Below are 18875 nucleotides of genomic sequence, written 5' to 3'. Positions count from 1 at the left end.
TGACACATATTGGAACAATGCTTGGGGAGCACAAGTGGGTCAGAGCAGCGGGGGGCAACTAGCGGAGCGGGGTGGGTGGGAGGAAGGGAGGAGGTGCAGGCCTTTTTCCAACCATCACCCTGTCAGGCTGTGCTCTGGGGGGTGTGGGGGGGGGCAGCACACCCCTAAATGCCAAACCTTACTGGTGGAGAGACCCTCCAGACACCAGTTTTGGAAATCTAGTTGGACCCTGCCACCGCCAAGAAGCAAGTAATGGTGTTCCAAACACGGCATCGGTCTACAAGCCCTCCATGAACCAGAGTCATCTGCCAAAGGACCTTTGCATGCTGCAAGCCTGGAAGCACTAACAACACAGACGCTTACAGAGGGAAAGGGGCAACACCCCCCCCCCCTCCACTGACATACGTCATTGGGGTTGGAAAAAGAGAGTGGCGGGATTTGTGCCTCCCCCTACAAATAGCCCTCTTTGTTTGCCCAATCATTTGTCCCTACGGTCGCTCCACAGGCTGATCGGCGCTCCTCTCGCAGGAGGCCAGCGACTGAGAAATGACTGCCGGAAGGGATTTCCTCTGAGCCAAGAGTCTCCCTACACACCTAGAGACAAATCTGAAAACTCACTGAGTTGGCAGCTGCCTAATCTGCAATCCATGGGGCTCAGGGCTGGGGAAATACCCCTCCAGATGCCCTTTGTGTCCCTTAAAGGCTGTTTTTAGTCATTATCCATGGCAAAGGACTCTGGGAGTTTGAGAATGTAAATTCTACTTTATTATTTCAAAGCAAGAAATAAAAGCTAAGCCCGCCTACCACCCAGGGCCCAGCTCAGCCCAGTGTCCCATCCCAGCACCCTGCTGCTCCCGCTTCCTGCAGATGCCGGCGACAGCAACTTTGGGAAAGTGCAGAGAATCCGTGAGCGATGCTGATTCAGTCCCATAAACAGCTGCTCCAGGAGCAGGAAATCCAGAGGGCTGTTTAACAGGAGTCAGAGAATGGGGTGAATTTACAGACGTGTCGGCATCTTCAATCCCAGCAGAAGCTTTTATCCCCCCTGCGGACATCCCGGGCGAGTGGGGTGGACAGAGTCTCCATCGTCCCCATGCAAGACACTACGGTAGCTAGGGAAGGGGTGACCAGAACTGTCAGGGTCCTTACTGCCCGCTGGCCTCAGTGACGGGGACCAGCCTGGATTCAGGGCTCGCCTGGCCTGTTGCCATCCCTGGCTTCTTTCTTGGCTCTGCTCAGCTTCATCCTTTCAGGAATCTGGCGGTCACCCCGTCATTCCCTTTGGAGAACGTGACAAAGTCACTTAAAACTTCTAAGATACTTCCTGTCTCTTTCTAGCCGCAGTGCAGTGGATCTCAGGAGCAAACCCTGCAGCTTCCTAGATCTGTATCCCCCACCTCCGATGTTCTCCCCCTCCTACCTGTCTCTCACCTCACCCCTGGGATCAGCCAGTTACCTTCCTTTCCTCTTTTCAGGCTCTGCCTCTCCGTGACTTTCGCATGTGCCCACCAGTGTTTGTGTCAGCAGTTACTTGAAAATCGGTTATTAGTAACTAATGGATGAACTGTTCAACCAATATTAAAATCTCATGGCAGAGAGGGACGAAAACGCAAAAATAATGAAGGGATATTGTGCCAAGTCATCCTTTGAGTCATAAATTTCCACAATAAAACTATGTAACTCTCCCCCCCCCCCACTCCACTCCCCATTCAAACAAAAACTGATACCCAAGTATGTGACAAAACAGCCTTCAGGAAAGAGAAAACCAGAATACAGGGAGTTCGAATGCATGTTCAGGTTTAGATAATGTGAAATTTTGGAGCATCTTCAGTTGACACAAATTCAGGAGAACAGGTTTCCCCATGTTCTCTTCTAAACCAGCTAAACTGCCTTCGCTTTATGCCTCATTATTCAGCGATGTTATTTACAGAACTTTAGCATCATCAGCATGAGAAAAAAAAAACACCTTCCCATCTGCACACACCCAGAGTTTGGCAGGAAAATACCCGGCAGGCTGCTTTACCGCAAGATGGAAACTGGAACTTAAGCTGAGACGGATCACACATGAGATTTGGGATTCATTGGAATTCCCCCTCCAGATCTGTGACACTTTCATTTCCAGCCCTCCTGAGTCTGATTTAGGCTCAAGGAAATCAACGCATGATGCAAAAGCAGTCATGGGATGCCAGAGGCATAGGCCCCAACTTTTCCGGGTGCCAGTGAGTGCTCATGGCCCCCCACTCCTGGCCCGGCCCTGACTCCACCCTTTCCCCACCCCTATTCCAATTCCTTCCCCAAAGTCCCCACCCCAACTCTGCCCCCTCACTGCCCCTATTGGATCCCTTCCCCAAATCCCCACCTCGGCTCCGCCTCTTCCCCTAGCGCACGGCATTCCCCCTCCTTTCCAGCGCTTGCTGCGTGAATCAGCTGTTTTGCGGCACAAGCATTGGGAGCCAGAGGGGAAAAGCTGGCATGCGGTGTGCCCAGGGGAGGAGGCGAAGGTGAGCTGGGGCAGGAGGGTGGGACGGGGAGCTGCACCCACCAATTTTTCCCTGTGGGTGCTCCAGCCCCGGAGCACCCATGGAGTCAGTGCCTATGACCAGAGGGCCACTAACAGCTCAGGTTCAACTCTGCTGGAGTTGCTAATGTCCAGTATAGTGTTTGCTCCAGCTGAAATCTTTTCCACGCTAAGGACATTTATGAGCTCTCTTCCCTGTCTGAATTTGCTGTTGGCGAATGTGATCGAATTCCAACTGAAGCATCACCCACATTCAACGTTTCTCTCCTGAGTGGAGTCTCTGATGCGTAATTAGGTTCGAGCTCTGACTGAAACGTTTCCCACAGTCTGAGCATTTATAGGGCTTTTCTCCCGTGTGAGTCCTCTTGTGTCTAATCAGGGTGGAGCTCTGGTTGAAGCTTTTCCCGCACTCGAGGCATTTATAGGGTTTCTCTCCCGTGTGGGTTCGCTGATGCGTAATAAGGGCTGAGCTGTCACTAAAGCTTTTCCCACAGTCCAGGCATTTATAGGGTCTGTCTCCTGTGTGGATTAGCTGGTGTCTAATAAGTTGGGTGCTCCAGTCAAAACTTTCGGCACACTCCAGGCATTTATAGGGCCTCTCTCGAGTGTGAATTCGCTGATGTGAAATCAGATTTGAGCTCTGATTGAAGGTTTTCCCACACCTAATACATTTATATGGTTTCTCTCCCGTGTGCAGTCTCTGATGTGTGATGAGGTCTGAGCTCTGGTTGAAGTTTTCCCCACAGTCCAGACATTTATAGGGTCTCTCTCCCGTGTGAATTCTCTGATGGGAAATAAGGTTAGAGCTCTGATTGAAGCTTTTCCCGCACTCGCTACATTTATACGGCCTCTCCCCTGTGTGGATTCTCCAATGGGAAACAAGGTTTGAGCTACGACTGAAGCTTTTCCCGCATTTGGTGCATGTATTTTTTCTCCCATCTCTGTGGATTCTCTGCTGGGCTGCGGTTTCCTCGAGGTCCTTGCCATTTCCTTTACAATTAGTGGTTTTACCTACTTTCTTCCCTGCCTGGTTTCCCTGCCACTTCTCTGACTTGTGTGGTATCTCCCAGGCTTTTCCCTGCTCATGAATCTGGAAAAAATTCCCTTTGGATCTTCCTGATAAAGTTTTGCGCAGTTTCACTTCCTCAGCCGCTTCCTGCTGAGAATTTTCCTCCTTGTTCTTACTCATTCTCCCATCACCTGCTGGAAACAGAGGAAGAGAGAATCAGAGATGGGTTATTCGCTGTGCCATGGTGGAAGGAAAGAAAGGGGAAGATCAAAGAGGAGAAACACAGCACAGTAACTGTTGGGGAGACTGAGAAAGGTAAAATTCTATTAGCCTCTGTAATTCCTCATTTCTGAAGTGGACATCTGATGCTCCATGATCAGGTGGGTTGTTCCTTCTCACCTTCCAGGCATGGAGACTACAAAGAGACTCCAGGCATGCTTGGAAGATGAGGAGGAATAATCCAGTTATGGTGGATGGTGGAGTACCAGATCCAGATAGCAAGCTCATGCCAGCTGTCGGTGACATCGGGTGGGAAACCATAAGTGAAAACCACCACGAGGATACATACAAACATCATGCTGGTGTGTATTAGCAGGAGAGTTGTAAGCAAGACATGAGAAGTAATTCTTCCGTTCTACTCCACGCTGATACGGCCTCAGCTGGAGTAGTGTGTTCAGTTCACGGGGCCACACTTCAGGAAAGATGTGGACAAATTGGAGAAAGTCCAGAGGAGAGCAACAAAAATGATGAAAAGTCTAGAAAACAGGACCTATGAGGGAAGGTTGAAAAAACTGGATTTGTTAAGTCTGGAAAAAGAGAAGACTGAGGAGATATGATAACAGTTTTCAAATACATAAAAATGTGTCACAAGGAGGAGGGAGAAAAATTGTTCTCATTAACCTTTGAGGACAGGAGAAGAAGCAATGGGCTTAAATTGCAACAAGGGAGGTTTGGGTTGGACATTAGGAAAAACTTCCTATCAGGGTGGTTAAGCCCTGGAATAAATTAACTAGGGAGGTGGTGAAATCATTGGAGAATTTTAAGAGCAGGTTAGACAAACCCGTCAGGGATGGTCTAGATAATATTTAGTCCTGTAATGAGTGCAGGGGACTGGACTAGATGACCTCTCAAGGTCCCTTCCAATCCTATGATTCTATAATCTAGATTCAACCCTCACCTGGGTGATCTGAGGCAGAACTGGAACAATTCGCTCACAACACATTGGTGGGAGTCCCAGCTTCTCCCTTCACTCAACAGATGGTTTTTGCAGCAATTTAATTGACAACTCACCAGCATGGGCATCTGTTGGGATCTCCCTTTCCTTGGAGGCCTGGGTATCCAGGACCCAGGGCTCTTCCCCTCATTTCAGCTGGGAGATCAGATCAGGCTTGGGAAGGGGGAGGGGGGAAATCAGGCATGATCAGGGTGTGTCAAGCATTGGAAGAGGTTGGATGTGTTACAAAGAACATGCCTTGATTTTAACCTGGCCCTGTGCTGGGCTGTGGGGGACATGGACTCTGAATGGACAGGAACATGGTTACTGATCCCCCTTGGGAGAGGCAGATGTCTGGAGGGGGGGCTTCCAGGATCTAGGCAATCTAGGGGATTTGCTGACATTCAGTCCCCGCCTTTTCCTCAGTCTCCAAAGCCCTCCTCACAGATGGAGCTAGTCCCAGGAAGGGAGAGGGACAGGGATTGTGTGTGTGAGTGAGATATAATACAGACAGGTCAACGTGCTGCTTCCGCCCCCTTGAAAGCTGTTGGGATGGGAATGAATAATCCTCTCCATTGTATTTCTGACTTCCTGACCTCATGGAAGAAGGCAAAGAGTAAAGTCTCTCTCACACTGGATCTGGGGACACTGGAGCCTTGAAATCTAAGGGACCACAAGCCACATCACAGACCTCCCTCCTCTAGCTTCCAATAACCGAAGACAGGGGAATCCCTTATCCGGCGAGGTCACCATCTCATGGTTCTCCTGTATGACGTCCCTGTAGAGGGCTCTCTGAGCGGGGTCCAGCAGAGCCCCTGCCCCTGGGTGAAATACACAGCCACCTCCTCGAAGGTCACCGGCATCTGACACAAGAGTCCCCCACTCAGCACCTGCTGCCCCAGCTACATTCCCACGGGAGGAGAGCAGGAGCCTTCCTGTTTATCATACACCCACTAGCCAGAGGCTGGCACAGGAGATGGAGATCCGGAGCAGGATCCAGGGACAGGAATCCCAACCCCCTCCTAACTCCCAGCAGCTGGTGGTGAGGGGATGGGGCCTCTCCCCTGGGCCTCACCGCTGGGTGCCCCCTTCATATTCCAGAGCAGCCTCCGGCTGGTAGGTTCAGGCTGCAGCACCAGGGATCTGTTAAGTTTTCCTTCCCAGCCCTGCCCAGGGGGGTTGTTTCCTGTTCCAGAAATGGGCGAATTCCTCCCACCCAATGGGCCTCCTTTGGAAAAACAAGCCCCAGATTAACCAGGGCCCAGCAGGGTAGGCCCAGCCTGTCTTCCCCCGTTCTCGCTTCCTGCCTCTCCTGCACTAGCAGAAACCCATCCTGCAGCTCCCTTAAAATCCCTCTACCTGCATGAGCTCTGCTGCAGCCATTTCCCGGGAGAGAAACAGGGCTGTTATTCTGCAGCCTGGCAGGGCGAGACCGGAAGCCTCCCCGGCTCTTTCCCTGCAGACCGATATTCAGACTCTGGCAGGCTGGGAAAACTCTCAGTCATTTTATGCCAGCGTAGGCCTGCCCCCCCCCCCAGCAAGAGTAACCCCACTGAGACCCTTTAAAACCCTTCCAGGAACAGTGTCTCGGAGCCAGATGCTAGAAAAGAGCAGCAGCAGAGGAGCCACTTTGGGGGATTCCCCCTGGCATAGGCGCCGACTCTGTGGGTGGTCCGGGGCTGGAGCACCCACAGGGGAAAAATTGGTGGGTGCCCTGCAGCCACCAGCAGCTCCCTTGCCTCCACTCCACCTCCACCTCCTCCCCTGAGCGCGTTGCCGCGTCCTGCTTCTCCCCCCTCCCTCCCAGCATTTGCACCGCGAAACAGTTTGGAGGAGGAGGCGGGGCCAGGGCGGGGATTTGGGGAGGGGTCCAATAGGGACAGGGAGGGGCGGAGTTAGGGCGGGGACTTTGGGACAGGGGTGGAGTCAGGGTGGGGGCAGGGCCGGGGGTGCAAGCACCCATCGGTGTAGAAAAAAGTTGGTGCCTGTGCCCCCTGGAACAGTCCCCAAGGGCAGTGTGCCCCCCCAGCAGTGAGGGGTTTTGGCCGAAACAAGAAGTGGCTTCTCCTCTCTCTGCTCCTCCTGGTCCCAGGAAAGGCAGTCTACCCAGGGATGCTGCAGGCAGGGCTTAATTTGTAATGAAAGAGGGACCGGGGTCAGGGATCGAGCCATTTTTTTACTTTCATAACTGATGTGGCAAGCCCAGGCCGGCCATTGTAAACCCAGGTTGCCAATGCAGTGTGGACGCCCAAAACCTGGGGTTGCAATGCAGTGTAGACATACGCTGTGTGTGCTCAATTCTGCTTTACACTTCATGCCAGGTGGTCTTCGTGGCCCTTTCACGCCTCCCACCAGCCCTGTCCTACATTCAACGTGAAGCCATGGCTCCCTTAGTCTGGATGTTCTGTGATCTCTTTCCAGCACCACAGCTGAGCAATTCCAGAATTCAGGGAAAACGTGGGTCTCACTGAGCCCTGCAATCTGGTAAGCACACAAATCACCTTTAACCTCAAAGAACATAAAACTGGCCACACTGGATCAGAGCAATGGTCCATCCAGCCCAGTGTCCTGTCTTCCGACAGTGGCCAATGCCAGGTGCCCAGAGGGAATGAACAGAACAGGTGATCATCAAGTGATCCATCCCCTGTCGCCCATTCCCAGCTTCTGGCAAGCAGAGATTAGGGTCACTCAAAGCATAGAGTTGCATCCCTCCCCATCCTGGCTAATAGCCATTGATGGGCCTATCCTCCAGGAACTTATCTAATTTTTTTTTTAACCCTGTTATAGTTTTGGCCTTCGCAACATCCTCTGGCAAGAAGTTCCACAGATTGACTGCGCGAAATACTTCCTTTTGTTTGTTTTAAACCTGCTGCCTATTCAGTTCACCGGGTGACCCCTCCTTCCCCGGTTCTTGTGTGACATGAAGTGCTGAATAAGGTTTCTCTATTCACTGTCTCCATACCAATCATGATTTTATAGACCTCTATAGACAGCTTTTTCCTAAGCTGAACAGTCTCAGTCTTTCTCACTCCTCCTCGTACGGAAGCTTTCTGTAAGCTCGGCAGCGTGTCTCTTTCACCAGCTGAAGTCAGTCCAACAAAAGAGATCACCTCCCCCACCTTGTCTGTGTAACATAACACACTCTCCCTTGTCCTTTGGGTCACTCTCTCTGCCCTCCCCTCTCTCCTATCCCCACCATCACTGTCTCCTTTCTGTCCCTTTCCCTTCCCAACAAGCAAATCTGAGAGACAAAGGACAACCCCCATCCCCTTATGGTCCCTCCATGCTGTTTTCCCAGCCTGATTCCCCCCGTTTGGTCTTTCCCCCAGGTCTCTCCCCATCACCTGCAGGCTCTGGCTCGGGAGCTGGTGTTGGCAGACCCAGGGCTGGTTCACAGAGGGGGATTAGTGCCTGTCTCTCCCCCGCACAGACCCCGCTGGGGAACAGCAGCATCTCTGTCTCTCAGCTCAAGGCTCACGCTGTGACTCAGGAAGCTCAGGCCCTGACATGCTGAGGCGGGAAAGAGGGACCAGAGCTCCCCTTCCAGTGTGATCACGAGCCCTCTGGTGGGGGCTGCATTGGCCTGTCTACACCAGTGGTTCTCAAGCTTTCCAGACTACTGCACCCCTTCCAGGAGGCTGCTTTGCCTCGCGAGCCCCCGAGTTTCACCTCACTTCAGAACCACTTGCTTACACAACCCACCAGGAAAATACAGAAGTGTCACAGCCACTAGTACTGACCAATTAGTGACTTTCTCATTTATACCCTCTAATTATTATTATTTCAGTGCACGGTCTGTAGAGCAGTATAAACAAGTCACTGTCTGCGTGAAATTTTAGTTTGCACTGACTTTGCTAGTGCTTTTTATGGAGCCTGTTGTAATACTAGGCAAATATCTAGATGGGTTGACATGTCCTGTTCCCGCCCGCCCTGCCCCAGACCTCTGGGTACCCCTAGGGGTACATGGGCAGTGTGTGAACCGCCAGCTCGGTGAGACGAGCTCCCAGCCCCACTCCTTCCACCTGAGACCCCGCCCCTTCTCCCCCCCCCTCCGCTGGAGCCCACCCCAGGAGCTGCAGGTAGCGCTGAGCACCGAGCAGCATAGCCCCAGCCCCAGAGCAGCAGGCATGACTCCAGCCCACCCCCCCACACACACAGGGCACTGGGAAGGCAGGCAGCGCGGCCTCAGTTCTGGAGTGCCAGGCAGCACAGCCCCAGGGTCAGCCCCTTGGCACAGGGAAGCTGGGAGCTAGAGCATGAAGAAGGAGGGGGTCTGGGGCTGGAGGGTGGGCAAGGTCACACCTGGCACAAACAAGCCAACGGTTTCTTGCAATAAGAGCAAACGCAAAACTAGGATTTTGGTCCGTGCTTACAATTAAATGCGCAGGCTGCGACGCAGCACCGTACCTATGGTAACCACTTTGTATAATGCTCTACAAGCTTAACCGAAATCGGTCAGAACGCACAAGCGAGAGCTCGAGTCAAAACACACAGCGCCACCCGAGGACCTGATAGGTCTTGAGGAATGAGCTTTGCTAGGTATTCACGGCTGTGGGTAAAATGCACGCAAGGTTTTTGCCCCCCCAACGCTTCTCGCACCCCCCTCCAGAATACAGTCTGCTCCCCCAGGATGGTGTACCCCCCAATTTTGAAAACCTCTGCATTAAAAAGCCATTTTTATTCATTATTCAAGGCAGAGGAATCCAGGAGTTTGAGAAATTAAATTCTACAAGCAAGAAATAAAAAGCCAAATCCCCCCCGCTCCCACAGAGCTCACTTCAGCACGGTGCCTTTCAGCCCCAGCCTGGTACACTGCTGAACCCGCTTCCTCCAGGCACCAGCCAGCCTGTAACAAGGAGTATGAACCCCACACTGGTGAGGCAAGGGTTAAAGAGCTGCTCTGGGCTCAAGAGGCCCCTCAGATTCTGGGCATAGAGCTCCCCGCCGGAGGTAAGAAGCCCCGGGGGGCAGCTGGGCTCCCGGTGGGGAGCTGCAGGGGACGGAGAGCCCCGATTGTCAGTCCCCCACACTGCCCCTCTTCAGCTGGGGGAAGCGCTCCCGGTGAGGACGCGCACCACCAGTCCAAGGAGGGTAGTGTGGATGTGCACCACAGCAGTAATTCATGCAGTGGCTGTAAGTCGACCTAACGGAAGTCGACTTATCTTTGTAGTGTAGACACGCCTTAAAGAGGAGGATAAACGCTCCAGGGTCTGAATTCTGTGGCGAGCGGAATCATGATGCTGATGCGGGCAGGCTGAGTTCAGTTAGGAGCCGTAACACCTTTGAGGAACAGGACAGGAATCCTTTCAGTTCATCTCCTCTCCCTCTCCTAACACGGAGGCTGAAACATCCCAGCATACCTTCCATCCCAGCTCCAACTCTTTTATAATCTGGGTCATTAGGTGTTATAAATATATTGACAAACAAAACCCACAGAGTAAAAAAAAACCACCCCACTGCTTTTCAGGAGAAGCGGGAGAGAGCTGAGACTAGCCGGGACGCAGCCAATCTCTCCCTGGAGGGGAAACTTGGAAACTGAAACTAGGAACATGAGTGGCTCCGAATGAGTTGGGACTAGGCAAAGAAGCGGAAGCGTGGTCCGGGTTACCAGGAAAGAAGCTAGCTAACCCAGACCGCTTTTCCTAGTCCAGACAGACCCTCGGAGCTCGACACTTCTAGGACTCAGGTGGGATTCCTAGACCAGGGCTGGCTCCAGCGTTTTTGCCGCCCCAAGCAGCGAAAAAATAGTCGCAATCAGCGGCACTTTGGCAGCAACTCTACCCCACCGCTTCATTCTTCGGTGGCAGGTCCTTCCCTCAGAGAGGGACTGAGAGACCTGCCGCCGAATTGCCGCCAAAGAGCCGGACGTGCCGCCCCTTCCCCTTGGCCGCCCCAAGCACCTGCTTGCTGCGCTGGTGCCTGGAGCCGGCCCTGTCCTAGACTCTAGGCTTTTTAAAGTCCCCCACCGGAGGCCCAGTGAAAATCAGTCCCTCTGAATTTGTGAATGTGGGCAGAGGAAAGAGGAAGAGGAGTTAATGATTGGAGACAGGACCTCCCTAACCGCACCCTTCCCCTCTTATCCCATGATCCCCAAATGTTCAATAACCCCAGCCCCCAGCCCCCTTTCACTCCCATCTCCCCCAGCCTCAATCATTCAATCCCCCAGTTCCCTGCCCAACACCCCCCCCCCCGGTCCCTTAACGGTTGATTCCCCAGAAACCTGGCAGATTCGGGGAGGGGAGGGGTTACCAGCCCCCAGAGACACTCCCCCTGCAGGGAACAGTGGGGCAGCCCAGCCCAGGGGTTGGTGGAAGATGGGAGGTGGGCCCAGGGGTCTAGAGTGAAGGTGGGGCGTGGCCCAAGTGTCCTTCTCCTCATCTCCATGGCAGGAGGATCCCGGCTCAGAGGGGAAGGGAGAGATAGGAACTTCAGCCAGGCAGAGGGAGCAGCTGGAGAAGTTTCTCTCTCTCCCTTCCCCATCTGTGGCCCATCAGCTCAACAGCCAGGGCTGCAGGAGGAGGGGCTGATCGGGGCTTCTCCTCCTCTGCCTGGGGTTTGCTGAGACCAGGCAGAGCCAGAGGGTCACTGACCAGCTGCTGCTCGGCTGCTGCTGGATCCTCACCCCAGAGATGGGCAGCTGGATCCTTGGGAGCCAAACGCCCCTGATGTGTGTGGGAATGAAGAAATGTTGGGTTTTTTAAACTATAGCCAGCCCTAACCTGGGCACTGATACAATTTTCCCTCCAGTGTGGAGGAGTCTCTGATGTCCAATATGGCATTCGCGCCATCTGAAGGATTTTCCCTGCTAAAGGTGTTTAAGAGGTCTCTTCCCTATGTTGAGTTGCTGATGCATGAGACCATCAGAGCCCAGCTGATGCTTCTTCCACATTCAAGGGATTCTGTCCAGCGTGCAGCCTCTGGTGTCTGGCAAGGGTGGAGCTCCGGCTAAAACTTTTCCCACAGCTGGTGCACTCATAAGGTTTTTCTCCGGTGTGAATCCTCTGATACGCAGTAAGCACTGAGCTCCAGATGAAATTTTTCCCACAGACAAGGCAGCCATACGGCCTCTCCCCCGTGTGGATTCGCCGGTGTGAAATCAGTTCCGAACTCTGATTGAACGTCTTCCAACAATCGAGGCACTGGTAGGGCCTTTCTCCTGTGTGGATCCGCCGATGCGTGATAAGAACGGAGCTCTGAATGAAACTTTTCCCACAGTCGGAGCATTTATAGAGTTTGTCTCCCATGTGGATCCTCTGATGTTGAAAGAGGTTTGAGCTCTGATTGAAGCTTTTCCCGCAGTCCAAGCATTTATACGGTCTCTCGCCGGTGTGCGTTCTCTGATGTGCAACCAGGTTTGAGCTCCAGTTGAAACTTTTCCCACATTCAAAGCATTTATAGGGTTTTTCCCCCGTGTGGGTTCTCTGATGTTTAATAAGGCTGGAGTTCTCAACAAACCACTCCCCACACTCAGCGCACGTATAGGATTTCTCTCCGGTGTGTTGTTTCTCATGCCTGCTAAGGTTTGATCTGGATTTGAATGTTCTCCCACAGTCGAGGCATTCGTAAGGTCTCTCTCTCTTGTGGATTCTCTGGTACGCGTTCAGGTTTGATTTGTGAACGAAGCTCGCGCCACAGACGAAGCATTTATGGGGTTTCTCCCCCGTGTGGATCTTCTGGTGCACCATAAGGTGCGATTGGTAATCGAAGCTTTTCCCACAGTCAAGGCATTTATGGGGTTCGTCTCCGGAGTGGGTTCTCTGATGCACATTCAGGCTCGAGCTCTGAGTGAAGCTTTTTCCGCACTCAAGGCATTTATAGGGTCTCTCCCCCTTGTGGTTCCTCTGATGCACGATAAGGTGGGAGCTGTGACCAAAGCTTGTCCCGCATTCGCCGCATTTATAGGGTCTCTCTTTGGTGTGGATTCGCTGATGCACCACAAGGTGGGAGCGCTGATTGAAGCTTTTCCCACATTCAAGGCACTGATAGGGTTTTTCTCCCGTGTGGATCCTCCAGTGCGCAACGAGGTGTGCGTTCTTAAGGAAGCTCTTCCCACATTCTGTGCATGTGTTTTTTCTCTCTCTCATGGGGATCCTCTGCTGGGCAGAGGGTTCTTTGAGCTCCTGGCCTCCTCCCACTCCATGAATTGGTTCACCCACTTTTTTCCCAGGCTCATATCCCTGCTCCCTCTTTGACCTGCACTGACTCTCCCAGGTTTTCCCCTGCACAGAACTCCAGCAAACGTTCCCTTCAGAGCTTTCCGATAACGCCCCCTGTGGTTCCATTTGCTCAAGACCTTCCCGCTGAGGTTCAGTCTCACCCGCCACCCCATCACCTGCAAGGACGGAGAGACAGAGAGAATCCGGAGGTGAGTTATTCCCTGTGCTAGGGAAAAGGGGGAACAGCAAAGAGAGCAAACCCAACGCAATAACTTTTGGGGAGATTGAGAAACCTGGGATAGACATTTCCCCCGGCCTAGGAGGATCAAGGATGCTGAACTGATACAGGCCGGGATCTGAGAGATTCTGGACCATTAATGTCTGTAAACTCCCTGACCACTCAGGGTTCTCATGGGTCCAACTGGCACCTGGTTAGCCAGTTTTGACTCCTACGCTTCTCTTCTCAAATGCAGGTTGTTTTAATTATTAGATGCCTTCAGGAGCAGTGCGAGGGTTTTTGGTGCCCTAGGCACAGGGCCGGCTCGCCAGTCCCACGGCTCCGGTGGACCTCCCGCAGGCGTTCCTGCGGACGGTCCACTGGTTCCGCAGCTCTGGTGGACCTGCTACAGGCGTCCCTGTGGACAGTCCGCTGGTCCCGCGGTTCCGGTGGACCTGCCGCAGGCGTGCCTGCAGATGCTCCACCAGAGCAGTCTGCCGCCCTCCCAAATCCTGGCGCTAGGTGGTCGCCTAAATGGAAGCACTGGCCCTGGATGCCTTAGGTCAGGGGTGAGCAAACTACAGCCCAGGGGTCGCATCTTGCCCTTCATACATTTTAATCCAGCCCTCAAACTCCTGCCGGGGAGTGGGGCCTGGGTCTTGCGTGGGTCCGGTGCTCCAGCTGGGGAGCAGTATCAGGGGTGCGGCTCCCAGAAGCAGCATTATGTCCTCCTTCTGGCTTCTACAAGCCGGGCAGCCAAGAGGGTCTGCATGCTGCCCCGCCCCAAGTGCCACCCATGCAGCTCCTATAGGCCGGGAACCACGGCCAATGGGAGCTGCAGGGACAGCGCCTGTGGACGGGGCAGGGTGCAGAGCCGCCTGGCCATGCTGCCGCGTAGGAGCCAGAGAAGGACATGCTGCTGCTTCCAGAAGCTCCTTGAGGCAAGCACTGCCCAGGGCCTGCACCCCTGCCCCCCTCTCATGCCCCTGCCCCAGCCTTGGTCCCCCTCCCACCCCCCCTCGGTTCCAGCCTGGAGCACCCTCCTGCACCTCCAACCTCTCATCCCGAGCCCCACCCCAGGGCCTGCACTCCCAGCCAGAGCCCTCACCCTCTCCCACATCCCAACCCCCAATTTCCTGAGCATTCCAGCCTGCCATACAATTTCCATACCCAGATGTGGCCCTCGGCCCAAAACATTTGCCCACCACTGCCTTAGGTTGTGAGCAGCTCGGAGCAGAGACTGTCCTTCATGAGGGCTTGGTAAGCACCCAGCAGGCTCGAGTGTAAACACACAGTATAAGTAATCAACACATCTTCCTGCTTACGGAGGTGTGGGTGTGTAAATGAAAGTCTCTCTCACTTTGGATCTGAGGATCTTGGGACCCAGTCCCCTGAAATCTAACAGACTAGGGAAGAACCTGAGCAGAAATAATAACTGAGGGGACGGGAAGACTTACCCAGTGAGGTCACCGTCTCATAGTTCTCCTGCATGACGTCCCTGTAGAGGGCTCTCTGAGTGGGGTCCAGCAGAGCCCACTGCCCTGGGGTGAAACAGCCACCTTCTCAAAGGCCACCAAACCCTGAAACAACAAAAATCTCCAGCTTGCCACCTGCTACCTCAGCCACAATCCCACTAGTCACAGGGGGAGAGGAGAAAAAAATAAGAACTCGAAGCTCTGGGAAGACAGAGCAGCAGAATCCCACCCCCACCCTGCTCAGAGCAGCCAGGAAGCTGCCGTGAGTGGGGAGAAGGAGAGAGCTCCCTGTCTCACCCAGCACATGGAGGAGGGCAGGGGCCTTCCCGTTTATCACACACCTACTAGCCAAGGGCTAATATGGGAGACAGAGCCACAGAGCAGGGACCTGGGACAGGAATCCCACCCCCCTCTCCATTCCCGGCAGCTGGCTGGAAGGAACGGGGCCTCTCCGCTGGGTGTCCCCTTCATATTCCAGAGCAGCCTCCGGCTAGCTGGCTCAGGCCGGGTGTCTGGTCAATTTTCCCAGCCTGTCCATGGGGGGCGTTGTTCCAGAAATGGGGGAATTTCCACCCCACATCCCAATGGGTCTGTTTTGAAAATCAGGCCCCCAGAACTGAACAGCAGGGACCCAGCAGGTTCATCACACCCCGTCCTCCCCCACCCCCACTGCATTTCCTACTCTTCCACTTCTAGTACAGACCCAGCAGCAGCTCCCTGGAAATTAGGGTGACCAGACAGCAAATGTGAAAATTTGGACCAGGAAATGGGGGGAGAGGGGAATAGGAGCCTATATAAGAAAAAGACCCAAAAATCAGGACTGTCCCTATGAAATCGGGACATCTGGTCACTCTACTGGAAATCCCCAACCTGAGCAGGCTGCACCATCACAGCCCATCTCCCAGAAGGGCTAGTGGGGACAATCCGGAGCGATCCCTGCCTGGGTGTCCCTAGCTAGCCTGATGGCCAGAAGCTGGGAATGGGCAACAGGGGACGGATCCCTTGATGATTCCCTGCTCTGTTCATTCCCCTGGGGCACCTGGCACTGGCCACTGTCGGAAGACAAGATACTGGGCTAGATGGGACCTTTGGGTCTGATCCACTGTGGCCGCTCTTACGTTATTCTGCAGCCTGCCAGGGCGACTGGGGAGGTTGCAAAAGGGACCTGACTCCATGTCCCACCCCGACCCCGGGTCGCTTTATCCCAGCAAAGAGCAGAATCAAAGGAGCCGCTTTGGGGGGATCCCACCCTGGCAGCCCCCGGGGACTCAGGCGGGACAGGACCTGGCTTTTCCTCTCCGGTCCTCGCCTTGTTCCCAGGAAAGTCAGCTCTGCCTGGGGTGCTGCAGTGAATGGATCTGGGCAGGGCTGGGAACTTTGAACCGCTTCCAATTTGCCCCCGCCCCCACCCTTGCTTCTTTTCTGCCTCCTTCCCCCTCTTCCTCCGCGGGGGAGATCTGGATCAGATCCGGATCGACTCCGGTGAGCGATAACCAGATCCCTCGCCTCCTCCTGGGGGCGGGGGGGAGCTCCGGGACCCGCAGACCCACGGGGAGCACAGATGGGGCCGCTTGTGCAGAGTCACTTTCCTGCCCGGCCCCGGCCCTTCCCCCGGGCCCCCCCTCACCTACAGGCTGCGGCTCGGGGCTGGGGCGGGCACAGCCCGGGGCGGGGAGGGGGGTTAGTGCCGGGCTCCCCCGCACGGACCCCGCCGCGGAGCGGCAGCGGCTCAGCCCGGGCTCCCGGCGCACAATGGAGGCAGCACCTGACCCAGGAAATTCAATCCTTGGTGTCTGATCTGAGCAGAGAGAGACAAACACCGGCCTCCTCTCCCCGAGCCAAACCCAGAGCCCTCTGCTGGCAAAGCCAACGAAGCCGCTTTCCCGGGCCTCCCCCTTTCCCCTCCCCCGGAGAGACAAGCAAACCCCTGGGGTCCCTCCCCACCGGCCCTTGCAGGGACTCTGGCTATTGAATCCCAAGCAGGGCTTCACTTGGGCCAAGGATTGCCGGGGCTGAGCCCCGGCACCTCTGGGCCGGCCAGGCACCGCTGGGCTGGCAGTTCAGAGCCCCGGCACCTCCGGGCCTGGCACTTCAGGGCCCCGGCGCCTCTGGGATGGGCCGTTCAGAGCCCCGGGACCTCTTGTGGGTCGGTTGTGGTCCTTTTTGCCTGGCATTTGCTGACCCTGCAGTAACCCAAAGCCAGTTAGTGCAAATAATGGCTCAGATAAGCCCTGAGTGTTAATACGGGTGTAGATCATGCACTGTGGAGGGTTGCAACACCCACACGTTTTGCGCAGATTAAGGGTGTGGCTAGATTCTGCAGCACCTTCAGCCAGCAGGATCGGGGTAACCCAGCAGACAGGCTGTAGGCCAGAAACATGGGTCCCTGTTGCGGGGGAGGGGTGTTGTTTCTTACCTTCCCTCCAACCAGTGCCCTCTCTGGCCGGGGTCCTTGGCTCTTGTGGAAGGGAACCTCTGTCTTCCCAGTATGGGATGTCCTGGGGCACTGGGAGAGTCTCTTGCGGGAGTAGCAGGAATGTTACTCTTCCATATTCACCTCTCACAGCTGCAGCAGCCAGGGAGGCTCTGGGCTCTTGCAAACTGGCCAGTGCAGGGAATCAGGAATTCACCCAGCAACCAAGCATTCCTGGAGCCAGTGCAGAGGAACCAGTTCTTGACATGGGCTGTGGGGTGGGATTCTCTGGGCAGGTCCTTGTAGTTAAAAGGGAGAGAGAAGGAATCTGGCTGGGTCCCTCCTAGAACTGAGATGGGGAGGGTTCATCAGCTGTTGTCCTTTTTTTGAGGAGGGATATAGTTCCCTATATAAGACAAAGCCCCTTTCGGTGACCAGATGTCCCGATTTTATAGGGACAGTCCCAATTTTTCGGTCTTTTTCTTATATAGGCTCCTATTACCCCCAACCCCCGTCCTGATTTTTCACACTTGCTGTCTGGTCGCCCTAAAGCCCCTAAGATCGGGACAGCTGGTCCCCTTGGCTGAGGATTCCCAGTAAATACTGCTGAAGCTGGGGAAGCCACTGCCCTGCCTTGGGATGGCCATGAGCTTCCCTCTGGTCTCAAGGGCTAAAAGGGGGCAGATCGGAGGGGGAGCGATGGGCAGAGTCTGCGTCAGGCTCAAACTGACTGCACAGGTGGGGCGAACAGCTGGAGGCAGGGGTAGGAGAGGGGGCAAAATCAGGGGCATGGGGTAGGAGTAGGGTAGAGGCACCGCCAGGCAGTGGCAGAGGGGGGAAAACCCAGGTGAGGAGTGTCTTCAGTGCCCGCCCCTACCATTGGTTAAACTTTTGAATACCTTATTTTTACGGCCTCTGTAGCCCATTTCACAACTTCGATGCACATTTGCACGCTAGGATCTGTAAATCTGCATGCCCATCCCCCCACAAGCCTGGGACCCTAGCTAGTCTCCTGCCCCTAAATCCAGCCCTGTATGGAAGAGGAGCCAGCTGCAGTGGTTGCAAAAATAGGGGGCAGAGGGGCTTTTTCTTCTCCTCCCCCAGGCTGGGACATCTCAGCGCCTGCTTCCCAGGGATGTTTTCAAAACAGCACCAGTGCAGCTTGTTGCCAGCTCCTATCTATCAGATATGATGAACAAAGCTGCTAAAAGAGACTTGATTCAGTGAAATATCTGACATCAACCTCCTCAAAAAAAATCGTAATTGTTGTACATATTTTTGGTGTTTGAAAGACTCATCAGCTGTGTCTGCATAAAACCTCAAACCAGGTCACACATTTGTCTTATTTAGCGTTCTCTGATGGCTTGAGTTGCCCTGTAGGGTTGCCAAGTTTGGGTGGATGGATTCCTGGAGGTGTCATCGCATGCCGTAATCTGTAAAGATTCCTCTTTAATTCCTGGTGACTCCAGGACAATCTTGGAGGGTTGGCCATCCTATTGGACTCCCTTTCGTGTAAGCCACTGCAAATGGAGTATCATTATTTATTTTAAAATATTATTTTTATTACTCTCAGCACTTCATCATTCACCTTCGTTAACACGGTGCAGACAGATGTCGCCATGCTATTGAATATGTATCTTTTTAATAGCAACTAATCAATGAAACTCTGAATAGTTGGATGGATCACTTGATGATTCCCTGTTCTGTTCATTCCCTTTGGGGCACCTGGCATTGGCCACAGTCAGAAGACAGGACACTGGGCTAGATGGACCTTTGGTCTGACCCAGTCAGATCATTCTTACGTTGTTCAATTTTTGTATAACACAAGTTTATTCCTTGGGCTAAAAGTTACGAGATGGGCCACCATCACTTTT

The 18875-nt window shown here is 54.1% G+C and overlaps 3 protein-coding genes across 8 annotated transcripts in view; all 3 read right to left on the bottom strand.

The window, feature by feature from the left end:
* Positions 1-5766, bottom strand: part of LOC127033326 (zinc finger protein 239-like) — a 156146-nt gene extending 150380 nt beyond the window's left edge. Inside the window, exon 1 of the mRNA XM_050921336.1 lies at positions 5583-5766. The gene's annotated coding sequence lies outside the window, so the exon portion shown is untranslated. The remainder of the gene's footprint in view (positions 1-5582) is intronic.
* LOC127033334 (zinc finger protein 239-like) lies at positions 1356-17122 on the bottom strand. Of its 6 annotated transcripts, XM_050921354.1 has the most exons (3): positions 17005-17122; positions 14571-14693; positions 1356-3721 (listed from the first exon to the last, which is right to left on the bottom strand). In XM_050921354.1, the coding sequence occupies exons 2-3, from the start codon at positions 14602-14604 to the stop codon at positions 2772-2774; spliced, it is 984 nt and encodes a 327-aa protein (XP_050777311.1). In that variant the 5' UTR covers positions 14605-14693; positions 17005-17122; the 3' UTR covers positions 1356-2771. The 6 variants fall into 6 exon arrangements, with proteins under 6 accessions (XP_050777311.1, XP_050777317.1, XP_050777316.1 ...); XM_050921360.1 differs by lacking the exons at positions 14571-14693; positions 17005-17122 and adding an exon at positions 11460-11536 and having other exon boundaries at positions 1356-3718; XM_050921359.1 differs by lacking the exons at positions 14571-14693; positions 17005-17122 and adding an exon at positions 11460-11524.
* Positions 11601-18875, bottom strand: part of LOC127033375 (zinc finger protein 420-like) — a 43008-nt gene continuing 35733 nt past the window's right edge. Inside the window, exon 6 of the mRNA XM_050921412.1 lies at positions 11601-12808. Coding sequence (XP_050777369.1) covers positions 11601-12808 — 1208 coding nt within the window. The remainder of the gene's footprint in view (positions 12809-18875) is intronic.

This window comes from Gopherus flavomarginatus, chromosome 12 (genome assembly GCF_025201925.1).
Source record: "Gopherus flavomarginatus isolate rGopFla2 chromosome 12, rGopFla2.mat.asm, whole genome shotgun sequence".
NCBI classification, from domain to species: Eukaryota; Metazoa; Chordata; order Testudines; family Testudinidae; genus Gopherus; species Gopherus flavomarginatus.
The sequence above is the reverse complement of the archived record's forward strand: the minus strand, read 5'-3'. Positions and strand labels throughout refer to the sequence as shown.